This window comes from Alternaria metachromatica (genome assembly GCF_023757995.1).
Source record: "Alternaria metachromatica strain BMP 0045 chromosome Unknown scaffold_24, whole genome shotgun sequence".
Taxonomy (NCBI): Eukaryota; Fungi; Ascomycota; class Dothideomycetes; order Pleosporales; family Pleosporaceae; genus Alternaria; species Alternaria metachromatica.
The window spans coordinates 80,441-102,381 of NW_026055515.1; the positions used below are offsets into that span (position 1 = coordinate 80,441).

General features: G+C 53.0%; 3 protein-coding genes across 3 annotated transcripts; 2 read left to right on the plus strand and 1 right to left on the minus strand.

The window, feature by feature from the left end:
* Window positions 1–6,124: 6,124 nt before the first annotated feature.
* On the minus strand, window positions 6,125–7,354 carry J4E83_008382 (uncharacterized protein; the record flags this gene model as incomplete). Its single annotated transcript, XM_049335279.1, has 1 exon — window positions 6,125–7,354. One exon carries the CDS (start codon window positions 7,352–7,354, stop codon window positions 6,125–6,127), a length of 1,230 nt encoding a protein of 409 aa, XP_049185545.1.
* A 428-nt stretch (window positions 7,355–7,782) lies between these two features.
* Window positions 7,783–10,533, plus strand: J4E83_008383 (uncharacterized protein; the record flags this gene model as incomplete). The annotated part of the gene is made up of 2 exons (XM_049335280.1): window positions 7,783–7,944; window positions 7,996–10,533. The coding sequence occupies 2 exons, from the start codon at window positions 7,783–7,785 to the stop codon at window positions 10,531–10,533; spliced, it is 2,700 nt and encodes an 899-aa protein (XP_049185546.1).
* Window positions 10,534–17,802: 7,269 nt separating this feature from the next.
* On the plus strand, window positions 17,803–18,534 carry J4E83_008384 (uncharacterized protein; the record flags this gene model as incomplete). The annotated part of the gene is made up of 1 exon (XM_049335281.1): window positions 17,803–18,534. The coding sequence occupies one exon, from the start codon at window positions 17,803–17,805 to the stop codon at window positions 18,532–18,534; it is 732 nt and encodes a 243-aa protein (XP_049185547.1).
* Between the last annotated feature and the right edge of the window lie 3,407 nt (window positions 18,535–21,941).

The following is a 21,941-nucleotide window of genomic DNA, read 5'->3' on the forward strand; positions in this document are numbered from 1 at the left end:
CAACCAGCCCTAACGCGAGCCCCATGCTATCCCGGAACAGGCGAACTGTCGACCTGACATGGCCTTAGCGGTTCTCCACAGCCAATTATAGAACCCTCCGTGGCGAGGATGTTTCGTGTTCGTGATGTGGGCGGAGATTTTTTCATTCAATGGTCTTCTGCTTCCAGGCGTCCAGATGGCGATCTTATAAACGTCTTAGACATGGATGCCTGAACGTCGTTGCGGTGAGAGTCAAGATGGGAGCTTGTATCCCGTCGCGCCGACTCGGGTGGTCAGCCTCAGGCGCTTGCGGTCGGGCACTGTGCCTCGAGATTTTCCCAGCCATGCCCCGGGTTTCAGGAACCAATTCGCTTCTTCCAGCCCGTGTGGTTCCACCAAACAAACCATGTTCCTATAGGAACAATGCACATCTTGTCGTCATTTCCCCAGCCAATGGCCTGTTACCCTGACACATCCTCCACTTTCCATCGTTTTTTGCCCATGCAGCATGCGGCCTCATGCGCGCCCGTCGAACGTCAAACGTCAAACGGCGCACCACCAACCACACGTTGCTTTCCCAACCATGTTTCCAACCACGCGCACATGCGCGCCGACCTCGCTATGCTGATACATAATCGATACCGTGCCGCACACGCTAATCCCCAGAAATACACCACGACAGGTTAGTATGCCGCAGGTGCAAAATCGTCGCGTTGCTGTTGGCAAGACTAATTACGCGTCCAATGAAGTTAGCTCCTAAAATTAGTCGTCTTGTCGGCGTGACCTCGTGTCGAGAAGATTCGCTGTCTTGTGTGTGATGCCACCTCGGCGGTCGTGCGCCTTCGTAAAGCGCGGGCTGAGCAAGGGCCTGGATCCGAAAACGGGACCCGAGCCGGTCTGGCCTGAGGCTCATTTCTGATTTCATGCGAAAAGGGTGATGATGCGAGCGGGACGTTGCGATCGGGACGGTGGGACGATTGTTGAGGACGTTAGTTTTCTCGTATCTTCGGTGGTCCGCAACTGAAAGTTCTCGCAGCCAGCAATTGTTGTGTTGACGCGCTTGCTGGATGGGAGTGCCAAGCCCCGAACGGAGAAGGTGCCGGGTCGTCACACCTCAACCTCACCAGGCCTTCAACACGTTTGCAACCGTCTCACGAAGAAAAGACGCCTCACAGGGCGCAGTCCCCAATATACTGCCTCTTCCAGGCGCTCGATACAATTAGAGATCCACCATTTATGGGCATGGTGGCGCTGATACGGTCATCTCAGAAGAGGCTTTGCGGATGACCTCGCTGACTACATGTCTTACAGATGAAGACCATCAAGATGCGAGGAGGCTACAATCAACCCACAGGGCATGAATCAACTCAAGCCAGCTCACCAGGCCAGCTATCACTATTCGACCCTAAAAAACTTATATCCCCTCATATCTCAGAACGAATTTGCGAAAGCCTTTGGATTTGCGCTCGACCGCACGTGTATACCTCTCATGAGCGAACAATGGCCCTATGGAAAGCCTTGTGTAAAGCCTCATTGGCTTCTGTTTCACTGGCTACATCCAACAGAAGTCTATCACAGCCATCTTTCGGCTTTCCAACTCCTCAATAACCTTTTCAAACATAGCTTTGTACCGCTCCGTGTCGAAAGTTCCTGGTAAGTAATCCCAACGTGGGGGGGAAGCCCTGATGCACAAGCGTCCACCATACCTCTCCATGGGTTCCGCCGCTGTAAGCATTATGTACCGTAAGTGTACCGGGATTGCTTCCCAATCTTTCTCATGCATCTTCTTGCGGTTGTGCCGAATGCGTCCCAATACATGGCCCGGCCAAATGGTAAGATGCACTGTGCTGTAGAAACCTGCGAGGGGTACACCGAAAACGTGTGAGTGTGCTGTACCGAAGTGGAAGAGTGCGTTGGAATCGACAAAGATCGTACGCGCTGTCTCCCGTGCAATCTTGTATCTCGCTTGCTCTACGAGAGCGGCTACCATTCCCGGATGTGCAAATTTGGGCTCCATGAAGTGCGGCGTGTCGAAAACCGGGTACGGCAGCTCAGGGTTTCCGGTCCTTCGATGGTCCTGCTCTACTGCTACTGAGTCTATCCTCGCCCATGCTAACCTCAGTATTTGATTATGCAGGCTACATTCCTTCCAGAAGGTGGGACATTGGCTGACGGTACCTTGGGTGCGTTCTCTGGCCATACGGTCACCCCACTGAACTTCCAAGTTGATGTGGGATTTTATGCCATCCTGCAGGCTCACCCTATCCCGGGTATAAAGCACATATGAGCGCTTAAATGTGCGATCACGCACATACGGCTTATACATGCGACCGAGCAAGTGATCGAAAACGAGGTCCTGAAGTTCCCGCGGTAGAGCATTGACCCTTAATGTGAGCGAGCGACAACTGCTATAAGCATATCTAGGGAGATCTGCGTTTTCTATGATCGAACAAATGGCTCTGCGATAGGGTTAGCTTCATGTTCTCCGTACGTCAATCTCTCATCTCAGCCTTACTTGTTGCACATCAATAGCTGCCGCTTCAAACACTGAAGCATCCATCGATAGGTCTTCCTTGTCCTACAAGCATTTGGAAATTCCAGGTCCCCAGGTCTCCTCAATCGCCGCATTTCCTTCGTCAACTTTCTCACTTTTTCTCTCATGGATATAACACGCGCGCTGAAGACTCGCTGGATGGCCAGGAGACGCTTCCATCTTTTGATAACGGTGGGGGTGAAGCCTATTGCCTCGTTCAGGTCTGGGTCGTACGGGATGATGCAGCTCGTTTGGCGAGGATAATAGTAAGTGGGGATGAAGATAGACATATTGTTCGAATTTCCACAGCTGAACGATGTCAAGGGAAGAATATGTTTAGCATTTTTATATGTGAAGAATTTGTACTTTCGACTTGACTCACAAGTAATGTACCGTACCATGGTTCGACAGTTGAAGCCCGCCAACGGACGTCGAGGTATAACATCAACATTCGTCACAGACACGTTTGCCGCGATGCATCGTACGCGCCACTTGGTGATCATCTTTGGTACAATAACTTATGCGATTACTGAGAGTAAAAAGCCCAGAAAGTGCTTTCGGCTATTCTACGGTAGGCCCGCTCCTGAAATCGCCTAGTTTTATATTCGCGATAACATGCTTCCATCCGGATACGTTCCTTGACCGCAAATTTATCACACATCCTAGCTACCTGATAGTGCATTCAATTCTGTTAGTACTGCCGTATTTGATGATGGGATTATAGTTACCCTTTCGTAGCCTGAAAAGAAATGGACTGGCAGTGAAACATGTCACTGCCATTGCAACTTCGCCGTAAGCTCTCACGGACTATTAAGGAGTGCGTATTGTTGCCTGCAGAACTAGGAGCAATAAACATTAGGCTGCAGTAGCCTGTACCTGTGCCCATGCATATAAGCCGTGGGTTTTACGCTTCCTTGCCCAGGGGCCTGCTCGCTCAACAGTCTATTTCTCCTCAACACTAGGAGAATCCAATCGCTGTAGTCTTCCACGCGCATCAGTACATTACTCCAGCGATTTCGACATCGGTCCGCTATGCTACCAGAACTATCACCAAGGGCCACTCCAGTCATGGCCGCGCCCTCGACACCGTCCAACAGCATATCTTCGAACACGTCCTCGAACATTCTGTTCCGTCTTCCTGCCGAGCTACGGCAGATCATCTTTTCGTATCTTGGATTCCCAGTTGGAGGACATATATGGATTAACTGTGACGAATACCCTTATCGCAGAAAGGCTGTCCGACACAAATTTTGGAAGTGTCCGAAAAGGGCCCATGAAGACGAATGTAACATCGAAGTGCGTCACAAGATTGCGAAGGTGCGGTTTGATGACTGTTATCCAAGCAAGGGCATGTCGGCTCATATCGAACTCAAGCCCCGTCAATTATATCGTACTCGAATAATGGAGCCAAGTCTACTGAGGGTGAACAAGGAACTCCGGACGGAGCTCATGGATCTGGTGTTTGGAGCCAATGACGTAGAGTTTTATGGGCCTCTGACAGACGACACTGCCTTCCAGTTTGACGACAGCTCTCGGCCCCGTTGCGCCATCGAACCAAGTTGCTTAGTCCTGCTTCCTTCGACAATGGCACATATGACGTCCATCATTCTACTTGGCAGTTGCCATGGCCATACAGGGCGCGAGAACGCATGGAAAGAAGACTGCCAATCTCTTCGGTTCATCGCTAAGCACGCTATCAATATGCGCTGCCTAACTTACAGTATATGGGAAGGCTCGTGTTACCGAATGTCTACCGAAGGCATCATGGCACTAGTACAAACGATTCGAGAGGTCACGGTGACTGCAAAGAAGCTCAAGAGACTTCCAGTCCTGTGGAAGAGTCCTTTTGGCTACTCAAAGAAGGAATGGGAGAAGGAGCTCATGGTTTTAGACAAGCCTAGATGGGGTGCGGTTGTCCTTGAAGTTTGGCAGATTCTAGATGGACTTAGGAGTGAGGAAGAAACTCGCTCGGAGCGTTATGAGGCTGAGATAGCTATGGAGTATTTTCGGATACTTCCAAGGCGCCGTAGACGCCTATGAGACGGAGTTTAGCGATTGAGGTAGCTGCGTACAGCGAATACAAAAGTGTGGGGGTCTAATCTACATTGAGATCGTAATACAGAATTTATCCTGTTTACCTGCATATCTTCCAGCGTGTAGAACGTGTGAGTGTCAAACGAATAACCTTCGCTAGATAGAAGGGCTAACAAATGACCGTCAGACTTGGCGCTCCCATGACCAACCATATCTCTCACGGACCGTGCGGGCTTTATTGCTTGCACGAGTTGTGGATATCTCTCAATAGGCAGTAATAGCCCGTGCCCGCCCGCGTGCTCCCATAAAATCAGCCATGAGTTAGGCACTTCCGGATCTTTCGCACCCAATCGTCAACACACGATAACACTCCAGCCCCGACGGTCTCACTTGCTCTTCAGTGCAATGCTACAGCACCTTCGCGTCCTCGTCTCTTCATTCATGCCACCAATACTACGATCTATGACCAAGCCGGATCTAGTATTGCCCTCGGCGCCGCCGCCCATCGCCGCGTCTACGAATGCGTCTACGGATATGTGTACGCATGCGTCCCCGGATCTCTTCTCTCGTCTTCCTGCCGAAGTACGGGATATAATATACTCTCACCTCGGCTTCCCTGTCGGAGGCCACGTCTGGATCGACTGCCCTGGCTACTGGTGCAACGACTGCTCCTACGCGTCACACTTCACCCTCGATTCCAATAGCAAGCCTCCAAGAATGCAGCACGCAAGCAACGGGGTGTTTCAAGTGCGCAGGAAGATTACGAAATTACAGTTCGGCTGCAGGCGTCGGAATACGGAGGGCATGCGCGCTTGTCTCGTTACGCCTAATGGCGATGACGGTGATGATTCGTCGGATGAAGAAGATGTTTGGGAGAATGCTCTCAATGACTGGTACCTAACAGAGTTGAGTATACTTGGCGTGAACAAGGAGATCCGGGCTGAGCTTCTGGATCTGATGTTTGGACGCACTGAGATCGATTTCGACGATGTGCTGACAATCAGGTACCACTCATGGAGTTCTTTTGCGTTACGTACTCGCATCCAATGGCCAGATACCGTATTCTGGCTGCGTCTTCTCCCTTCGACATTGGCACACATGACATCCATTACTATCTCGTCGGGACAAGGACCAGTGCAAGACTACCGGGCTCTGTCCTTCATCGCTACACACGTAGTTAACTTGCGAAGATTGACCTTCGTATGGTCATATTACTATCAAGATGTCGACATAGCCAATCGTCTAGTGGAGACGCTCGAGCATGTTGATATGATTGCAAAGAAGCTCCAGACGCTGCGGGTTGTCGTAAAAGGGAAAAATCCGACCAGAAAAGATCGGACGTTCATACTGGCAAGGCGAAAATGGTGCTTTACTAGGTCAGATATTTGGTGGCTGGTGGACGGAGTAAGAACGAGAAGCTAGATAACAGGAACGAAGTAGGGCATTCAAGTAGCCGATAGGGCGAGATGTGGGGTTTCATGACTTGCAGATGTAAGCGCGTGCTTGATAGAAGCCATGGAGTACCTTCACGATAAAGTTTTGGAATACATTGTTGTGTGGAAACCCACGTAATGTAATCTATGCTACCTTGTTCGTGACTTCAACGAACTTTTGCCACTCACTGTACGCCGCTCCACTCGAGATTGCCCACTTGGCTCTCCTGACACCCTCTTTCCAGCGTCCACCTCCAGGGCCAACCTCCTTGATGACATTCCCGTCATCACCCTCGCCCATGTCGCTGGTATCCGCATCGCAGATACCACTGACAACGAACAACGCCGCGGTGTTAATGTAGACGAAGTGTAGGATTGGATCATCCGGTGGAACCTCGCCCATCAGGATCTTCATCAAGATCTGGGCGTTCTGTTCGGGCGATTGTCCAGGGCTGACTTCGCTCAGTGGGTGCTCGGGTAGTCCGAAGTCCGCGGGTGTTACGGTGAAGTAGTTGATGTTGGTTTCCCCTGTAGAAGGGTCTTCGACTAACCGCCAGCAGTGCGTTGGTCCAGCGCACGAGAGCTCATCCAGTTCCTCGTCACCGCAGATGATCATGCCCTTCCTGCAGCCAGACTGCTTCAGCGACTCGGCGAAATCGGGTCCAATCTCCTTTCTTGCTACACCCAGTACGCGCGCTTCGATCAAGTCGTGTAGCGGGTTTGCGAGGGGTCCGAGAAGGTTGAAGATGGTGCGCCAGCCCAGTTGCCTTCGGATGGAAGCAGCGTGTCTGGCTCCAGGGTGGAAGATTGGGGCGAATAGGAAAGCGTAGTTTGTCTTTGAGTAGATTTCGTAGATGGTTTTGGGTGCGATGGCGGTGATGACCGGTGGTTTAGGAGGTGCGCAGGACAGGAGATCTGCTGAACCAGAGCGTGATGTCGACGCTTTGTTGCCATGCTTTGCGATCATGAGGAGGGCACTGGCGAGGATGGACGAGGTAGTGCTGATGTTAAAAGTGTTGTGCGAGTCGCCTCCTGTACCGACTATGTCGCACAAACCTCCCTGGTAGGAACCCTCTTTCCTTCCTCGTTGACTGATCAGTTCTTGAAGACCCTTGACGTCAATACCAGTAGCATAGTCGCGCATCGCTTTTGAGCATTTCGCCAATACTTCTGCTTGTCTGTCTTGGTCCGTGAAATGGAGACATGTCAACAACGCTCCAGTCTGAACTTCCGATAGACTGTTCGTGAAGATCAGGGAGAGGGCTGCTGCAATCTCGTCGGCTGTTGGTTTGGTTGTCGGTGACTCATGCCACAGTCGTTTGAGAAGAGGTGTGATGGATATTTTGGAATCCTCATCGCCTGCTTCGGTAGCCATGATGTGGAATGGTAGTCGTGGTCCTTGCGCGCTTGCCTTACTCCAGCATATGCGAGCTGGCGGGGTAGTTGGTGGGGGATGTGCTGGTAGTGACGACGTATACCAAGTGGTGTTCTTGGTATGTCGAGGTTAGGACCGAATTGATGTGTGATGTAAAAGACCCTGAATCAAAGCAACCAGTTGAGTCACAGCATGGCCGCACGGAGGTGCTTCCAAAGTCCGCACTTGTGTCGCAATATGCACCACGATGAAGGCTCCACCGCGCTAGTCCCTAAGCCGTTAGCCACACAAAACGCCGATGCCAAGGCCTCCAAAATCTCGACTCAGTGCTCTCGCGAGCGACTGGAATCTTTTCAAGGTCATGACGGTCAGAGTTTCTTCTCTGACGGACCTTGTAGCTCCACCCTCCGCGACACCGACCAAACCAAATGGGGCAGAAGCGAACCCATGCCGAGACCAAGGATGGCTTCAAGAAGCCTTCTCCGGATAAGAACCGGATGAGCGCGAAGAACGACGAGAAGCATGGCGCGCGCAACGACAAGAAGGACACGCGCAAGGACGGTGACGCGAAGAAGCCGCGGTCGCAGCTGGTGCGCATCATCAAGAGAAGAAAAACTCACCACGAAGCTAACTTTGCATAGCTGCTCAAGCCGCAGCCAGAATGGCATGCGATAGAGTTGCCAGCGCTCCCGACCGTCGAGAATCCCACGATCCCGCCCCGTTACATCATCGACAACATCCACGAGTATGCCATCAAGCTCCTCGACGCAGAGGCCAGCGAGTATGCCGCCACCCACTTGGCCAAGGACTCGTCGCATAAGTTCATGTCGACCGTCATGGAGTCTGGTACCATGGAGGATAAGGTGTCCGCGTTGACCTTGTTGGTTCAAGAGTCGCCGCTGCACACGCAAAAGGCCTTTGGTCAGCTCATGGGTCTATCGCAGAAGAAGAGCAGAAATGCTGCCATGCAGGCCTTGGCTGCGCTGAAGGATTTGCTGGGTCAGGGTGTTCTGCTGCCACCGGACCGAAAGCTCAAGGCTTTTGCGCGACAGCCAGGCCTTACTGCGGCACTGCAAGGAAAGAACGTACAGTGGAGAGCAGGCGACAAGTTGCCGGGCGCTCTGGAGAAGACACATCTGATTGTCTGGGCATACGAGGACTGGCTGAAGAAACAATACTTTGAGCTGCTGAAGATCCTGGAAACATGGTCCAATGACGAGGTCGAATACTCGCGCAATCGTGCCGTCACATATGTCTGGGAGCTGCTGAAAGAGAAGCCGGAACAGGAAGAGAACCTCTTGCGCCTGCTCATCAACAAGCTTGGAGATAAGGAAAAGAAGGTTGCGTCAAGGGCGTCTTACCTGCTGCTCCAGCTCCAAATTACCCACCCGCTCATGAAGAACGTCATCATCAGCTCCATCGAATCCGACCTCATTTTCCGACCGAACCAGAGTGGCGTTGCCAAATACTACGCGATCATTACACTCAACCAGACCGTTCTCAGCTTGAAGGAGCCCGAGGTCGCCAACAAGCTTATCGAGATCTACTTCAGCATCTTCCTTGGGCTACTGAAGAAGCAGAAAGAGCACGAGAAGGAAGAGAAGAGGATAAACAAGTACGGTCATGTTCAGGGAGGTGGCGGTCAGCCTGGAAAGATGGCCAAGCAGAAGGCTGAAAAGGCGGCAACCATGGCCTTCAAGGTCGAGGATGAGTCGCGAGAGAAGCTGATCTCAGCCATCTTAACAGGTGTCAACCGCGCATTCCCATTCGCTAAAACCGACGACGCAAAGTTCGAAGAGCAGCTGAACATGATCTTCGAGGTCACGCACTCCTCCAACTTCAACACCAGTATACAGGCCATGACACTCATCCAGCAGATCTCCGCGACAAAGCACTACTCCGCGGATCGCTTCTACAGGACTCTGTACGAATCTCTTTTGGATCCCCGATTGATGACAACCTCAAAGCACATCATGTTCTTGAACTTGCTCTACCGCTCGCTCAAGGCTGATACCAGCATCAAGCGTGTCAAGGCCTTTGTCAAGCGCTTACTCCAGATCATTCACATGCACGAGCCACCTTTCATTTGCGGTGTCTTGTACCTCGTCAACGAACTGATAGCTACCTTCCCGACCATCAAGACCATGTTGTCAACGCCTGAAGACCATGCCGATGATAGCGGCGATGAGCACTACGAGGACGTCGATGAGGACAAGGAGCCCACAACCAAGAAGGTGGAAGAGAAGCCCGCGCAAGTGACCTATGACTCCCGGAAACGAGACCCAGAATACGCGCATGCTGATCTGTCTTGCCTATGGGAGTTGCTGCCACTGCAAGCACACTACCACCCTTCTGTTCACGTCCTGGCCTCCAAGATTGTCAACCAGGAACCCATCAAGGAGAAGCCTGACCCGACCATCTACACTCTCATGAACTTCCTCGACAAGTTCTCCTTCCGCAACGCAAAGACAAAGGCTCCAGGTATACATGGTTCGTCGATCATGCAGCCTATGTCTGGAACTTCCAAGGCCGCGTCTTACCTCATCACCGCCCGCGACGGCGACCGCACGCACGACCCGCTCAACTCTGAGCAGTTCTGGCGACGCAAAGTCGACGATGTCCGTGTCGACGAAGTCTTCTTCCACACATACTTCGAGAAATCCGGCAAAGCCAAGCAAGCTGACAGGAAGACGAAGAAGAAGAATAAGAACAAGGACGACAGCGATGAAGGAAGCGACGATGATGATGAGATCTGGCAGGCGCTTGTCAAGAGTCGTCCGGATGTTGAAGGCGATGGGGGTGACGATGACGACCTCAGCGACTTCGACATGGACGACATGATGAGCGACGATGAAGCTGGAGGAATGGACGGCGGTGTTGAACTCAACCTTGGTAGCGATGATGATGCGGATATGGCGGAAGAGGAAGAAGAAGAGGCTGCCGGTGGCCAGCACCAAGACGACGATGACGATGACTTTGAGAACTTCGACCTCGACGATGAAGACGCCTTCGTGGACAGCGACGCCGACGTTCCAGTCGAACTCAACCTGGGCGACGATAAAGACGAAGACAAGGATAAGGACGGCCGCAAGAGCAAGAAGAGAAAGCTCAAGAGCCTGCCCACTTTCGCTTCTATGGAAGACTACGCGAAGATTATCGGCGATGACGATAGCGAGTAGCTGGGTCTTTTGTAGGGCGTAAGGAAAAAGCAGGTGCGAGGAGTCAGTCTTGTAGTAATGCTGATGCGGTTCATCGAGTGGCGTTATTCGTCTTGTCCATGGCTTGAGTTTTATTGTAGATATCCCATACCATTGTAATGGACGAGTTCATAGACCATGACGAATGGGTTCATCGCTACTACTGATGTTTTGGTGCATGAAATAGATACGTTGTCTGTCTAAATTCCCGCCCGTCTTCGCGTACTTCTTCAACGCCCAGGAACTGATTCACACCTACATTGTCAAATCTGCAGTGTATTAGTTCCCTCACCTCAAATCCAATCTCTTTGGGCTGAGCAAGGATGTCTAGATACCACAATAGTTGCAAATTCTAAACAAGATACGAGAGTGAGATGGAAACCCCACGTATCCCGCAGTGAAGAAGTGGCTGAGACACCCGATTACCCAATTTTTCGAAAGATGGTGGCAAGTACGTTTCGAGATCTGGCTTTACAAGCTCTCGAGATTCCTGAGCATGCAAGCTAGTACTTACTGTAACAAAAACATGACACACCAGCGACAGAATTATCACATACAAACTCTATATATCTGTCAGCCTGATGTGCAACATGTAAGAGGGATATGCTATTCACTATCCCCGTCTAGACTTGGGTGTCTACAAACACTCCAAGAGGACGAGAAGGGGACAGAGGGCATAAATTTCACTGCAGAGCCCTCCCTCCTCTTATAGCAGTCTACCATCCACCCACACGTAGACACAAAGCGAGAGACCTCACGAACAGAAATCTGGGGGCATATCCAACACCCCCAAAACTTCGCATCTCCTCAACGGACTATCGCCATCGCCATCCCGTCCCTTGAGCTCAACAGCCTCACTCTTTCGACTCCATCCCGTCTCTTGAAGCCCAACAACACTCATGCAACTCCATCCCGTTTCTTGAAGCCCAACAACAACACTCATCCAAATCTCATTCAAACCTCATGAAAGCATCATGTCGTCCTCACGATCACTAAACCTCTGCATCGGCGTTCAAGACCGATAAAGCCATCCCGAGGTAGGTCTCGCATGGTGTACCATGCGAATGTTCATGTCAAGGTGTAAGAACCCAAGAAGCCCAAGCACCCCAAGAACCCTTTTTCGGATTAATGATCAAGGCCTCGCCCATCCCGCCTCGCCTCCCCCCGCGCACTTCCCCGTTCCGACACTCACTATACTATTGTAGCGCGCGCGTGCAGCCTCAATCTCCGCGTTTCACTACAACTATACCTAATTCACAGATGTGAAAACTAGTCTATGCAGGAAATAGGCATGGTCTCCCTGCTTTCTGAGTACGCGATCTAGATATCGTGTTACCATTACCATTACTATGCGCATTCTACAGAAACCAGAAACTAGTCTGTGCAGGAAATAGGCATGGTCTCCCTGCTTCTGGATACACGATTCAGCTTTCGTACTACCATTACCAGTACTATACGCATTTTACAGAAGCGAGAACTAGTCTATGCATGAAATAACAATGGGGCTCCCTGCTTCTAATACATAGATTCAGCTCAGCCCCGCGTACTTTGCTCTGACAACAACATGACACCTGGGCATGTCCATGGGTATGGTGAGCGGCGAGAACTCCGCGTGAGGAGCATTTACCACTTGACTACTGCGTTTATTCCAGCCCGTGCTGACCAATTTATCACTTGACCATTTCTATAGGAGAAGGAACTAGTGATGCGCGAGATGACTACGGTCTCCTTGCTTTGGATACATATTTCAGGCCGCCAGGTCACCACTTTGACCAAGAGATAAGCGAATACGCTACATTATGATCGTTCGAGTAGTCTGCAGTAGACAGCAAGTCGCGTATGCGATATCATTACATAGTCTATAATCAGGTCCAAGATAGGACAGGGTGCGGCTCAGGTCGGTTGAGTATGGTATTCCATGCCTCGGGCCTGGCATTTTGTATTCCGAAAAGGGAAGTAGTGTATGTGCATGAACATTGCGCGGCGCTCGAAAACCTACTTTTAACACCCTGGCTCTGGCTCTGATCTGGATTAAGATGCGCTCCAGAGAAATGTTGCTTAAGCGAAAAGTTAATCTGGCAGCATGAGAAAGAGATAACGTACGGTGCGGAAGCATGGTCTGTATCCGGGCTAGAAGAGAGATTGTTGAGAGTTACAGATTACGACGTAGGAGTGCATCACTGCCAATGTACCGTCATGATGCCGTTGTAACAGGAGTCGCCAACAAAGCGCATCTACCAACCCGATCTCCATCTCCCCCAGCGGAACTTTCACCCGCGACCAATGCCACAAAACATAACATCCCGCGCAACAGCCAAGTGACAGGGAAAGCAATCCATCCGGCATGTGGATTTCGGTACGCCACCCTTACCTAAAGACCATCTCACACATGAAATTCGGGGGCGTTGGGGGACATGCATTCTGACTCGGCATCTTGAGTCGCAGACGACCACGAATAGAAATAGTAGCAATTGACTACCCCGGCGATGATAACGTCAAACAATGCAAGTGGGGACCGACGTTCCCGGGATCGCAAAGACTCTCCGTTCGATGTTCGGTAATTAAGCGAAAAAACGGATGTCCCGATGCAACGTGTAAGTTTTTCGCTTTCGCGTTGGTGGTCTACTATATGTGGATATGTGCGATTTGATGGTCGGGCATCTATGAGGCGGAAGAGTGTCATGGACATCACAAAAATGCCGAGGAAAAGAAGAAGCGAGCGAAGACAAGGGGGTTGGTTGGTTGGACCGCGGATGTGATGCGATGTGATGTGTGACACGGAGGAGATGCCCGGTAGAAGACGTCAGAGGGACGACTCGTTGCGCTCGCTTATGCCGGTCATGATGCTTGTGAGTCGGCCTCTTGCTCGGTGTAATGAGGTCAGGCTGAGTCTCGACATCGCGAAGGAATGCTGCGTGACTGTTGAGCTTTGCAAAAGGTGTGGATTTTCGCTTCAGTTACTTGGGGCGGAATCTTGGAGGTGTAACTTGATGGGGTTGGCGATGCGCGTTTCAGCTCAGCGATACGCGGTCACGACTCGCATTATTCATGGCGCACATCATACGATGGTTTGACAGCGGACGGCTTGGTCGCTGGCAGGAGACATCTTGTGGGTCATCGAAACTGCGTTGACTGCAGTGGAAGTTGACGGATTATTGACAGCTACATTTCCTTGGATTGCGTAAGCTACACAAAGGATAGACCTACGCCATGGTCCGTATGTCTTGTGGTCAACGATGGTCCAGATCTGCCACTGTTCAAGGGATGCAGTGCTGACCAACCCCAACCCCTTGCAAACCGGATACCGACCTCTTCCGGCATGCACCATGACAACTTTCAAAGGGTCCATAGATGGCGTAATTGAATCTCGCAGAACCATGCCCCAGCGTTGTTGAGAGGTGAGATGGCGCGCGCTCGAAGGATTGGAGATCTTCATGAAGCATTGATACCGCTGCGGAGAGCCGCCCCGCACGAATGCGAACCTTGTGTTGAGTTGGGAACCTGGCGCATAATCATTACACGGTGGACCACAGAGTGCTGGGTGTGATCCTAGGGTCGCTCAGTGCTGAGAGGTCGGGAGCAAAAGGAAAAGGGTTACAATGAACAGCTCCTTCCCACGTGGATTGACTTGGGTGTAGTGTAAGCGCGGGGAGGCGGGACAACCTAGCGCGACCTGTTTCTCAGATATGCTACGGTTACTCGGCAACGGTCGACGCCTCACGGGTGGTTGGTCCGGGGCGTTCTGACCAATAACGCAGCTTGGAGCGGGGTTTCGAGTAAGAGACCCTCATTCCGGAGCTTGCTCCTCGCTTCTGGAGGGGTCAATAGCTCCCTTGCAAGACCCTGCAATCAATGGTTGAGCTCAAGACGGCATATGTGGAATGAGAGGCGTAAAAAACTAATGTAAGCAGGAGTCTGGAGTTTGCGCGCTTGCCGTAGTTCGAACGTGGAAGTGAGAGCGACTAGACTTTGCTAAGATCGGCTATCAACCTACGAGAACACGGCTCTTTCGACACCGAATATCTTCGGAATTAGTGGCGCCACGGGACAACTGATCTCAAACCGCGTCGCTTAACGGCTTTTACGTGACGTATGCTAGTTTTGTGGGTAAAACGATAATGATCGGCGATATGGGTTTGTGTTGTCCATGTCGTAGGTGTTGTGTATGAACCTTGCGATTTATGCGGGACTACTGGTGACAATACGCGTACATGATCTGGAGCTGACGATGGACTATCCAGGGTCCAGTTCGTAGCCAGGAGCTTGTCCAGGGACGTCGCTGGAGAGCGCTGGGCCTGACTTGACTGGGTAGGAACATGTTTCCTTCATTCCATGCGGCCAGGATGTTTCCAATTACGGCGACAGGCATCTGCAAGGCAAGCAAGCGGATGTGAATGCCGCGTTGGGCTCTCGCAGGTCTACTCGATACCCATGCAGATGTGCTAGGAAGAGTGCAACAGCCGATGGATATGCCCTAGGCTGGATAAACGGGAGTGATGGAGTGCCATCTATGACTTCTTGGTCACGATATCGTTGAGCACTTACAGTTCAGAGTAGCGCCAACCGTGAAAACGCTGCTCGGAGTATTGTCCAGCCGCTCTCATTCGACACAGCGCGGGCGACCTGCTAACGGACACTGAGTGGGGTATATAGTTGCCAAGAATAGAGGATTGAGCTCCCTGGAAAATCGGTATACAGACGATGTAAGGTGGGGCGCGCTTCTTTTGCGACAATGGGTTCACGATGGTATTGGCATCCAAACAGTTCGCAGTGACTATCAGTAGAGATGTGCAAGACGGCGCAAAACGGCTGTTTGGGTCAGATCAAAAGAAAATCCGAGGATGCGGGCGCAATCTGACATCCTAGACGTGTTGATCTTGTGGAGAGCTGAGGCCGCCGGACGTTGAGAGCTCTCGCGCTTGTGAAGACGCCATCAATTCATCTGCAGGGTCTTCAAGTGGGCGCATCGTCTTGCACCAATGGCAGCTGGAGCACGCAGAGGAATAGCACACGAAGAGGGATGCGCGAGCAGAGCATGCGGCGAAGAAGTAAATTGGCGTTAGCTGAACGCGGTGAGCATCTTGAGTTCCCAGATTAACGAGGAAAAAGCAGCTGCAGCAGGGGCCAAGCGCGCAGTACCGTGGAACATTTCAGGAGGATCTATGGCTGAAGACGAGGCTGGCATTGGCCAAGATCGCATCTCATCTCTCAGATGTTGGGCGGGACGATCACGAAGCACCGGGCTGGTCCACGTGGCTGCGTGGCGCCCTTGCTCCCATCAGCAAAAGGATGGAGATCGCGATGCGCTGCCAAAGTCGGTGAGATATTGGACACGGTATCTGCATAAGGTGCAGCCACGACAGCAGGGGACCCCTCGTGTGGCCGGCTGGTAATTTTGCGCACATGAGGCAGCATGGGATTTGGCCATCGTGAGTTTCCCGATAAGGCAGGGCGGCAGTGGGGACCGGTGCCGAATGCGAGGCGTAAGGCACGGGGCAGGAGTGACATCAGCGTTTGTAAGAGAAGATTAACGCCGGGTCAGTCGGCGGCAGGAAGGGGGACTTGGGCGGGCCCTGCATAAAACAGCGATGGGAAAAGGCCGCGCGAGGGTGGCAGAGATCGTGATTCGGGCAGCCTTGAGGGGACAAAAGGACCGGATGGGTGGTGGCCGCGCAAAGTGAAAAGGAACGAAGCAGGCTAGGGCAGGGAGATCACGTCGATGTGGTGCAAAAACTCGATGGAGGGGTTCGGTCAGTGCTGCGCGGCTGCCGTTTCGAGGACGGCGCGCAAGGTTGAGAGTCTGGCCAGAGGAGTCTATGGGGCTTTTGCCGCTAAAAAGAGCGCCAGGGGCTGTGGCTGATGGCGGGCGCCCGACGTCATCTTTTTTGCGAGAATACCGATCCCCCACCAGATGACCCGATCACTGCTTAACGTCCAGCGGGGCGCTAGGCTGCGAGCGGATAGGTCGGAACGGCTGGCAGGGATGCGTAAGCGGAGAAGACCCTGATTCTGTATTACATCAGACCTAGCGACGTTATGCCGGCGCGTTGTTTTTCGAGTACCGAATGCGCTCGAGAATGCAGACCCTGGGGCGCTCAGAGGAAGCTGGTATGACAGGCTCTGACGGTCTTGGTACGACTTGTCGCTGTCGATGTCGCTGCGATAGTTGCGCTGTGTAGTTCTGTGGTGTCGCGATCTGTCGTGTCGACACCATGCGACCGATGCGATACATCATTCCGATGCGCATCCCCAAACAAAACAACTGACTCTTTGACGCCGACACGCACCGGCACCAGGCCGGCGGAGGGTGCGGGTGTGAGCTGGCACAGGGCCTGTTTCTTGCCATTGGCGCCCGAAGGTGGCAGAGTTCCTTGAAACTGCCCTCGAGATCTCGATCTCTCCTGAGCAGACGGCACCTGTCCGCCGCCGTAGCATTGGCCGGCGCAGCCTGCTACCGACGGGCAATCTTGCATGGCTTTCTTTTTCTGCACCACCCATGTTGACCCATGTCGATTGCAGGACCGCTGAAGCTTCGTCCCAGCAACCCAGCAGCACGCTCCGCGGTGCATCGCACTGAGTTCCACGGTGTCATGCGCTGATGCCGCTTCCTGGTCGGTCGCTCTTTCCTAGTGCGCGTCGCCTGCGAGCTGATCGCCGGCAGCCGGGGCCCCTGCCACTGCCTGGCGCTAGCGTCTTAGGGCGGACTGCACTTTCCCATCCCCACGCATGCAATTCTCAGTCCCTGATAGTGCCCTGATCCTGGGACCAGCGAACCCTGTGCTTCTGCCCTGCTTGTGCCTTGCCCAATATAACTTGCTCCCAGTCCCGCATCTGTCGTGTGGTGCTCCAGTAAGCTCTCTCCCAATTCACTCACCACGCCCGCTCCCCACCCACCAACACCTGTCTCATTGTCGTGTCGACGTCAGTCGCCTGCCTCACACATCACCTACACATCACGCTGTATAAAGCGCCTCAACCACCCGGCCACCACTTTCACGTGCAGCCCATCGCTCTCTCTGCGAATTTGGTCGCTCCCCCACTGGCACGTGTTTGCTCAAAATGGACGCCTTGTCCGGCAAGAATTCGACAGGTCGCAGAGTGTCATTGCTAAACGACGGCCCGGCGCCTCCTCCTCAACTTGTCCGACTTCCCTCCATCACTCCTTCCCTCCAATCCCGGACCTCCAGTTACTCATCTTCACCCCTCGCCTCACCTCCTCGCCTGGTCCGCAGCGACTCTTCCGACTCTACCATGCAGACGCCGTCGCCCATCACGCCTGACTTCTCCTACGAGCCCGGCATGGACTCGCCTGTCTTCGCGCAAAATGGCTTCTTCGTCGACCAGAAGTTCGGCGCCCCCATGCATCAATCGTCCGGCCCTCTTCCTTACCACACCAACCCTGCCCAGGCTGGCTACTTCAGACCCGACCACATGTCTGAGCACCCTGATCAAGCGGTGATGAACGCCCGTCCCAAGAAGAACAGCTACCCTTGCCCAATGGCCAAGCAGTTCGGCTGCAACGACTTCTTCACCACCTCTGGCCACGCCGCCCGTCACGCCAAGAAGCACACTGGCAAGAAGGACGCCTTCTGCCCCGAGTGCAACAAGGCCTTCACCCGCAAAGACAACATGGAGCAGCATCGCCGCACCCACCAAAGTGGCCGCAATGCTGCCAAGGGCGGTGAGCGCGACGTCAAGAAGGCCAAACACCAGGCAAAGCGCCCCAAGCCAGCCCCGCTCCAGTCTTCGACGATGCCGTCTTTGTCACAGCTTTCCATGGTAGACCCTTCGCTTCCCCTCAGCCCGTCCGGATTCTCCATGGCCCCCGCTGTTCAGTCCACCGACTCTTTCCTCGAGTTCCCCAACAGCTCTCGGTACCCCGACCCGACTGCTTACAGCTACAACCCCGCTCCCGCCCAATACGGTGGTCTTGACGCACTCGCCATCGCAGCAAGTGGTGAGAAGCGCAAGTTTGAGTCATAGTCGCTCATCTCATCTCTCTTTCACCGTTCATCTGATCACATCTCTGATCATCTCTTCGGGTCTTCACATCAGACCACCGGATTTCTGGAGCGAGGCGCTTAGGGCTACGACCACGATATCATGGAGTTCAAAAGTCCGACGGAACAATAGACGCATGCCGTCATGGCTACGAACGGACCTTGGCGTTTGGGAGCAGTGCGCATCGACGCACGCATTTCTTTTCTTTCATTGTATATACTACCAATTACTTCGGTACTTGGCCGCGCACAGCCTGTGTCCTTCTCAGCGGTCTCTCCGCTAGCATCCTCTTGTTGAGCAGTGTACGTGGAGGATGTCATTCGACGATAGGGATTAGGGCTCGGAATAGGCAACATGGATACCCGCCCTTGCTCAAGGGGCATCAACCTTCGATTTCTCATAGTTCAAACACATCACGGATGTCCACGGAGTAATGCCGTGGCTTCCGCCAGAAAACAATACAAATAATTACTACAAACACATCTTCCACCAATCTGCGTTGTGACCCGTGCACGGGTGACTGACCTCAACAGCTCGTCTGTACCATGGGTTGTTTGGGACACAGCCGATCACCAACCTTACGGATAGCATTCACTTGCAGTTTTCACCTGCAATGGTGACGACAAGAAACGGCCGCGAACTGCGGATTGGTACCCCGCTGTCAGCTCATAGTTCGTGCCAAACGCACTATTGCCCGCTTCTTAACCATGGCACGCCAACATGTTCAGCCATACTAACATAGCGGGCGCGCCTCCGCGCTAGAATCTCTACCCCTCCAAAGCTTATGCCAGAGTCTCGTCCCATCAACACGCCACAGCGCTCACATTCCGCCGCGCCTAGAGTCAGCCCACGTCGTCCAACGGTCTCGTCCTCAACCCTTTGCGCAGCGACGAAATCATCGGTAGAACCTGACGCTAGCGACCCACTAATAAAAGGCCTTTCACAACGCTGATGACCCTGCAGATCTTTTTCGAGCCTAGCTCTGAACCTTAACGATCTGCACAAGAACCCTCAGGTCCGGGAGCCCCGATTCGGAAGGACACGGCTCCAAGCCCTGTCATTGGCTCGGAAATCGTAGCAGGGCAAACTCTATCCAAACAACAGGCCAGCTCTCCGGGGAGAGAACGAAATTCCCCAACATTGCATCCTAGGAGTCTATTTCCTTGGCTTCGAGGGCGCGTTTTCGACTCGTCAGCCACAATGTACGTGTCGCAAGGCACCCAGCGTCGGTTGCACTGTAAATGGCGCGCCCTGGGTTACGAGTTCCGCCTTGGGAGGGACCCCACATCCGACTTGACGCCGGATCGCGGATTCCCATTGCCCTGCTGCACCGCTGCTGTCTCGGCTCACTTTCCAACGCTCCTCTGCTTTTGCATCGCAATCTGTGCCCATCGTGGAAATGCTGTCCCCACGGATGAACTGAGCGTGACATCATATGTGCATCAAACAACAGCAATTCCTCTGCTTTTTGCGTCGTTCCATGTTTCGCGCGCAGTTTGCAGTATCGTTCGGTCGTACATCACGGAAGTTTGCGGATCGGCAGAGCAAGTAAGCACGTAACTGCTGCGAGGACAGGGCGCATCTGTTTCTCAACCAGCATGCACATGCAACCTGCAAAGCCAACAAAAAAGCGAAAACAAATTGGGTTTCCCCCCTCTCCAACGACGATCTCGAGGCGCGCGTATGTGTGGCTGGGGCGCTGGGGTCGGTCGTTCTGCGTTTACTAAACCCGACACGGCATCTTTCGGATATAATAGCAGCGGCGCTGCGAACACGCAAACTTTGGGACCGTGACGCTGTGTCACCATCAGGCTTCCGCTGTCTCTTGCTGGTAAAGTCTGTCTGTGCCCCTGCCGCGGCTACGCGGGCCAACTTACTGGTTCCACGATTGTACTATGGAGTATGTACCTTTTTACTTTTTTTATCTGGAGAAGATAAGGTTTACCTCGCGGATGTGACCTCTCGCATCTTCTGGAGCGAGGTGGTTAGTGGAAACGCTACGGCTATACAAGAGGAGGTAACAACTAGGTTTGCGGACTGCAGTCATCGATTTCTTGCTTTCTACTCGGAGTATCAGCCTCTTTGTTGCCTGTTCTGCCTAATCTCATTTTCGTTGACGGGTAGAGTTGCCCGTTGGCGATTGCGTCCATGCATGTCAGACTGGACATTCCACCTCATGCCACTGCGGCTTTCATGGCTCGTTGCGAGGGCAGAGAGTTGGATGCGGTGGTTGCGTATGGTTGTACGGTAGCCACGCATTCGCTAAACACAACATATTGCAGTGTCGTACCACCCGACTCGCTACACCCAACACTCCTCAGTATACCTTTATAGCAGTACCCCATGTCTCTCCCTTACCCAGGTACTCGTACAACAGCACGCCTTCAAGCCCTCGTCCCGCTCTGTACAACATTGGACGCGAGCTGCGAGGGATGGGACTGGCCCCACTGCGGGATGTCGCTGTCGTGAGACGTTCGTTTATCTGCCTGCAGATCTCAAGATGACTGAGACAGCGTGGCCTGGCTCCAGTAGGCGAGTTTGCGGGGGGGCGGAGATGAGATGCATGGTCGGGTCTTTTGATGTTGTGCATCTTGTACGATGGATGTGTGCAGTTCGCCATTTGCTGTGTATACGGTAAGGGTGTTGGCGGGTTTGCCGCCTTCCCCGTTCCCTGCTCCCTGGCTCGGGGAAAGTGAGGAAGGGTGTTTCCAGGGTAAGTAGGGTGATGTGGAGCTGGCGGGGATGATGTGTTCGTTCCGTCCTCTCCTGTCGAGAGGGTGATGCGGCAGAGGTCACTGACGTCTCTTCCCTCTCGCTTCTGAATAGTATGCAGCGTGTTACTGTCCCTTCTATCGCCACGTTGCTCAAGTTACAGTGCTTGCACAAGTATGCTAGAGGAGCAGCGAGATCCTAAAGTTTTCGGTTTCTTACGTCGCACCAGATTAACGCCATGTGCTCATGTCGCACCGGGGACGTGGGCGCGAGGGACGGCCGCTTGGTCCTACGTCGTGCAGTCTCACAACACGAGAAGCCCACCTTGTTTCCACGGCCCTCCATAGAAATGTACTCGCATGTTCGATATGTTTTCCAGTGAAGGGATCTACCTTAGTTGTTATTCAGAAGAGCTACAAAAAATGCGGCGCACGTGAAATACCAAATGAACGAGAGATCAAGGGCAGTCCCAACCCTAAGAGTTACACTTCTCTATAAACGCTCGTTGAGACACTCATCAAACGCACGCCAACCACAAAGAAACTCTACACGAAGTAAGCAGACACTCACCATCCCACAACATCCCGACCCATCCCAATCCCCCTCTCCTCTCCCCTTTCCACCGTCGCCCCGTACGACAGCCCAAGACCCAGGGCCGCGCCCACCGACCTGTCATC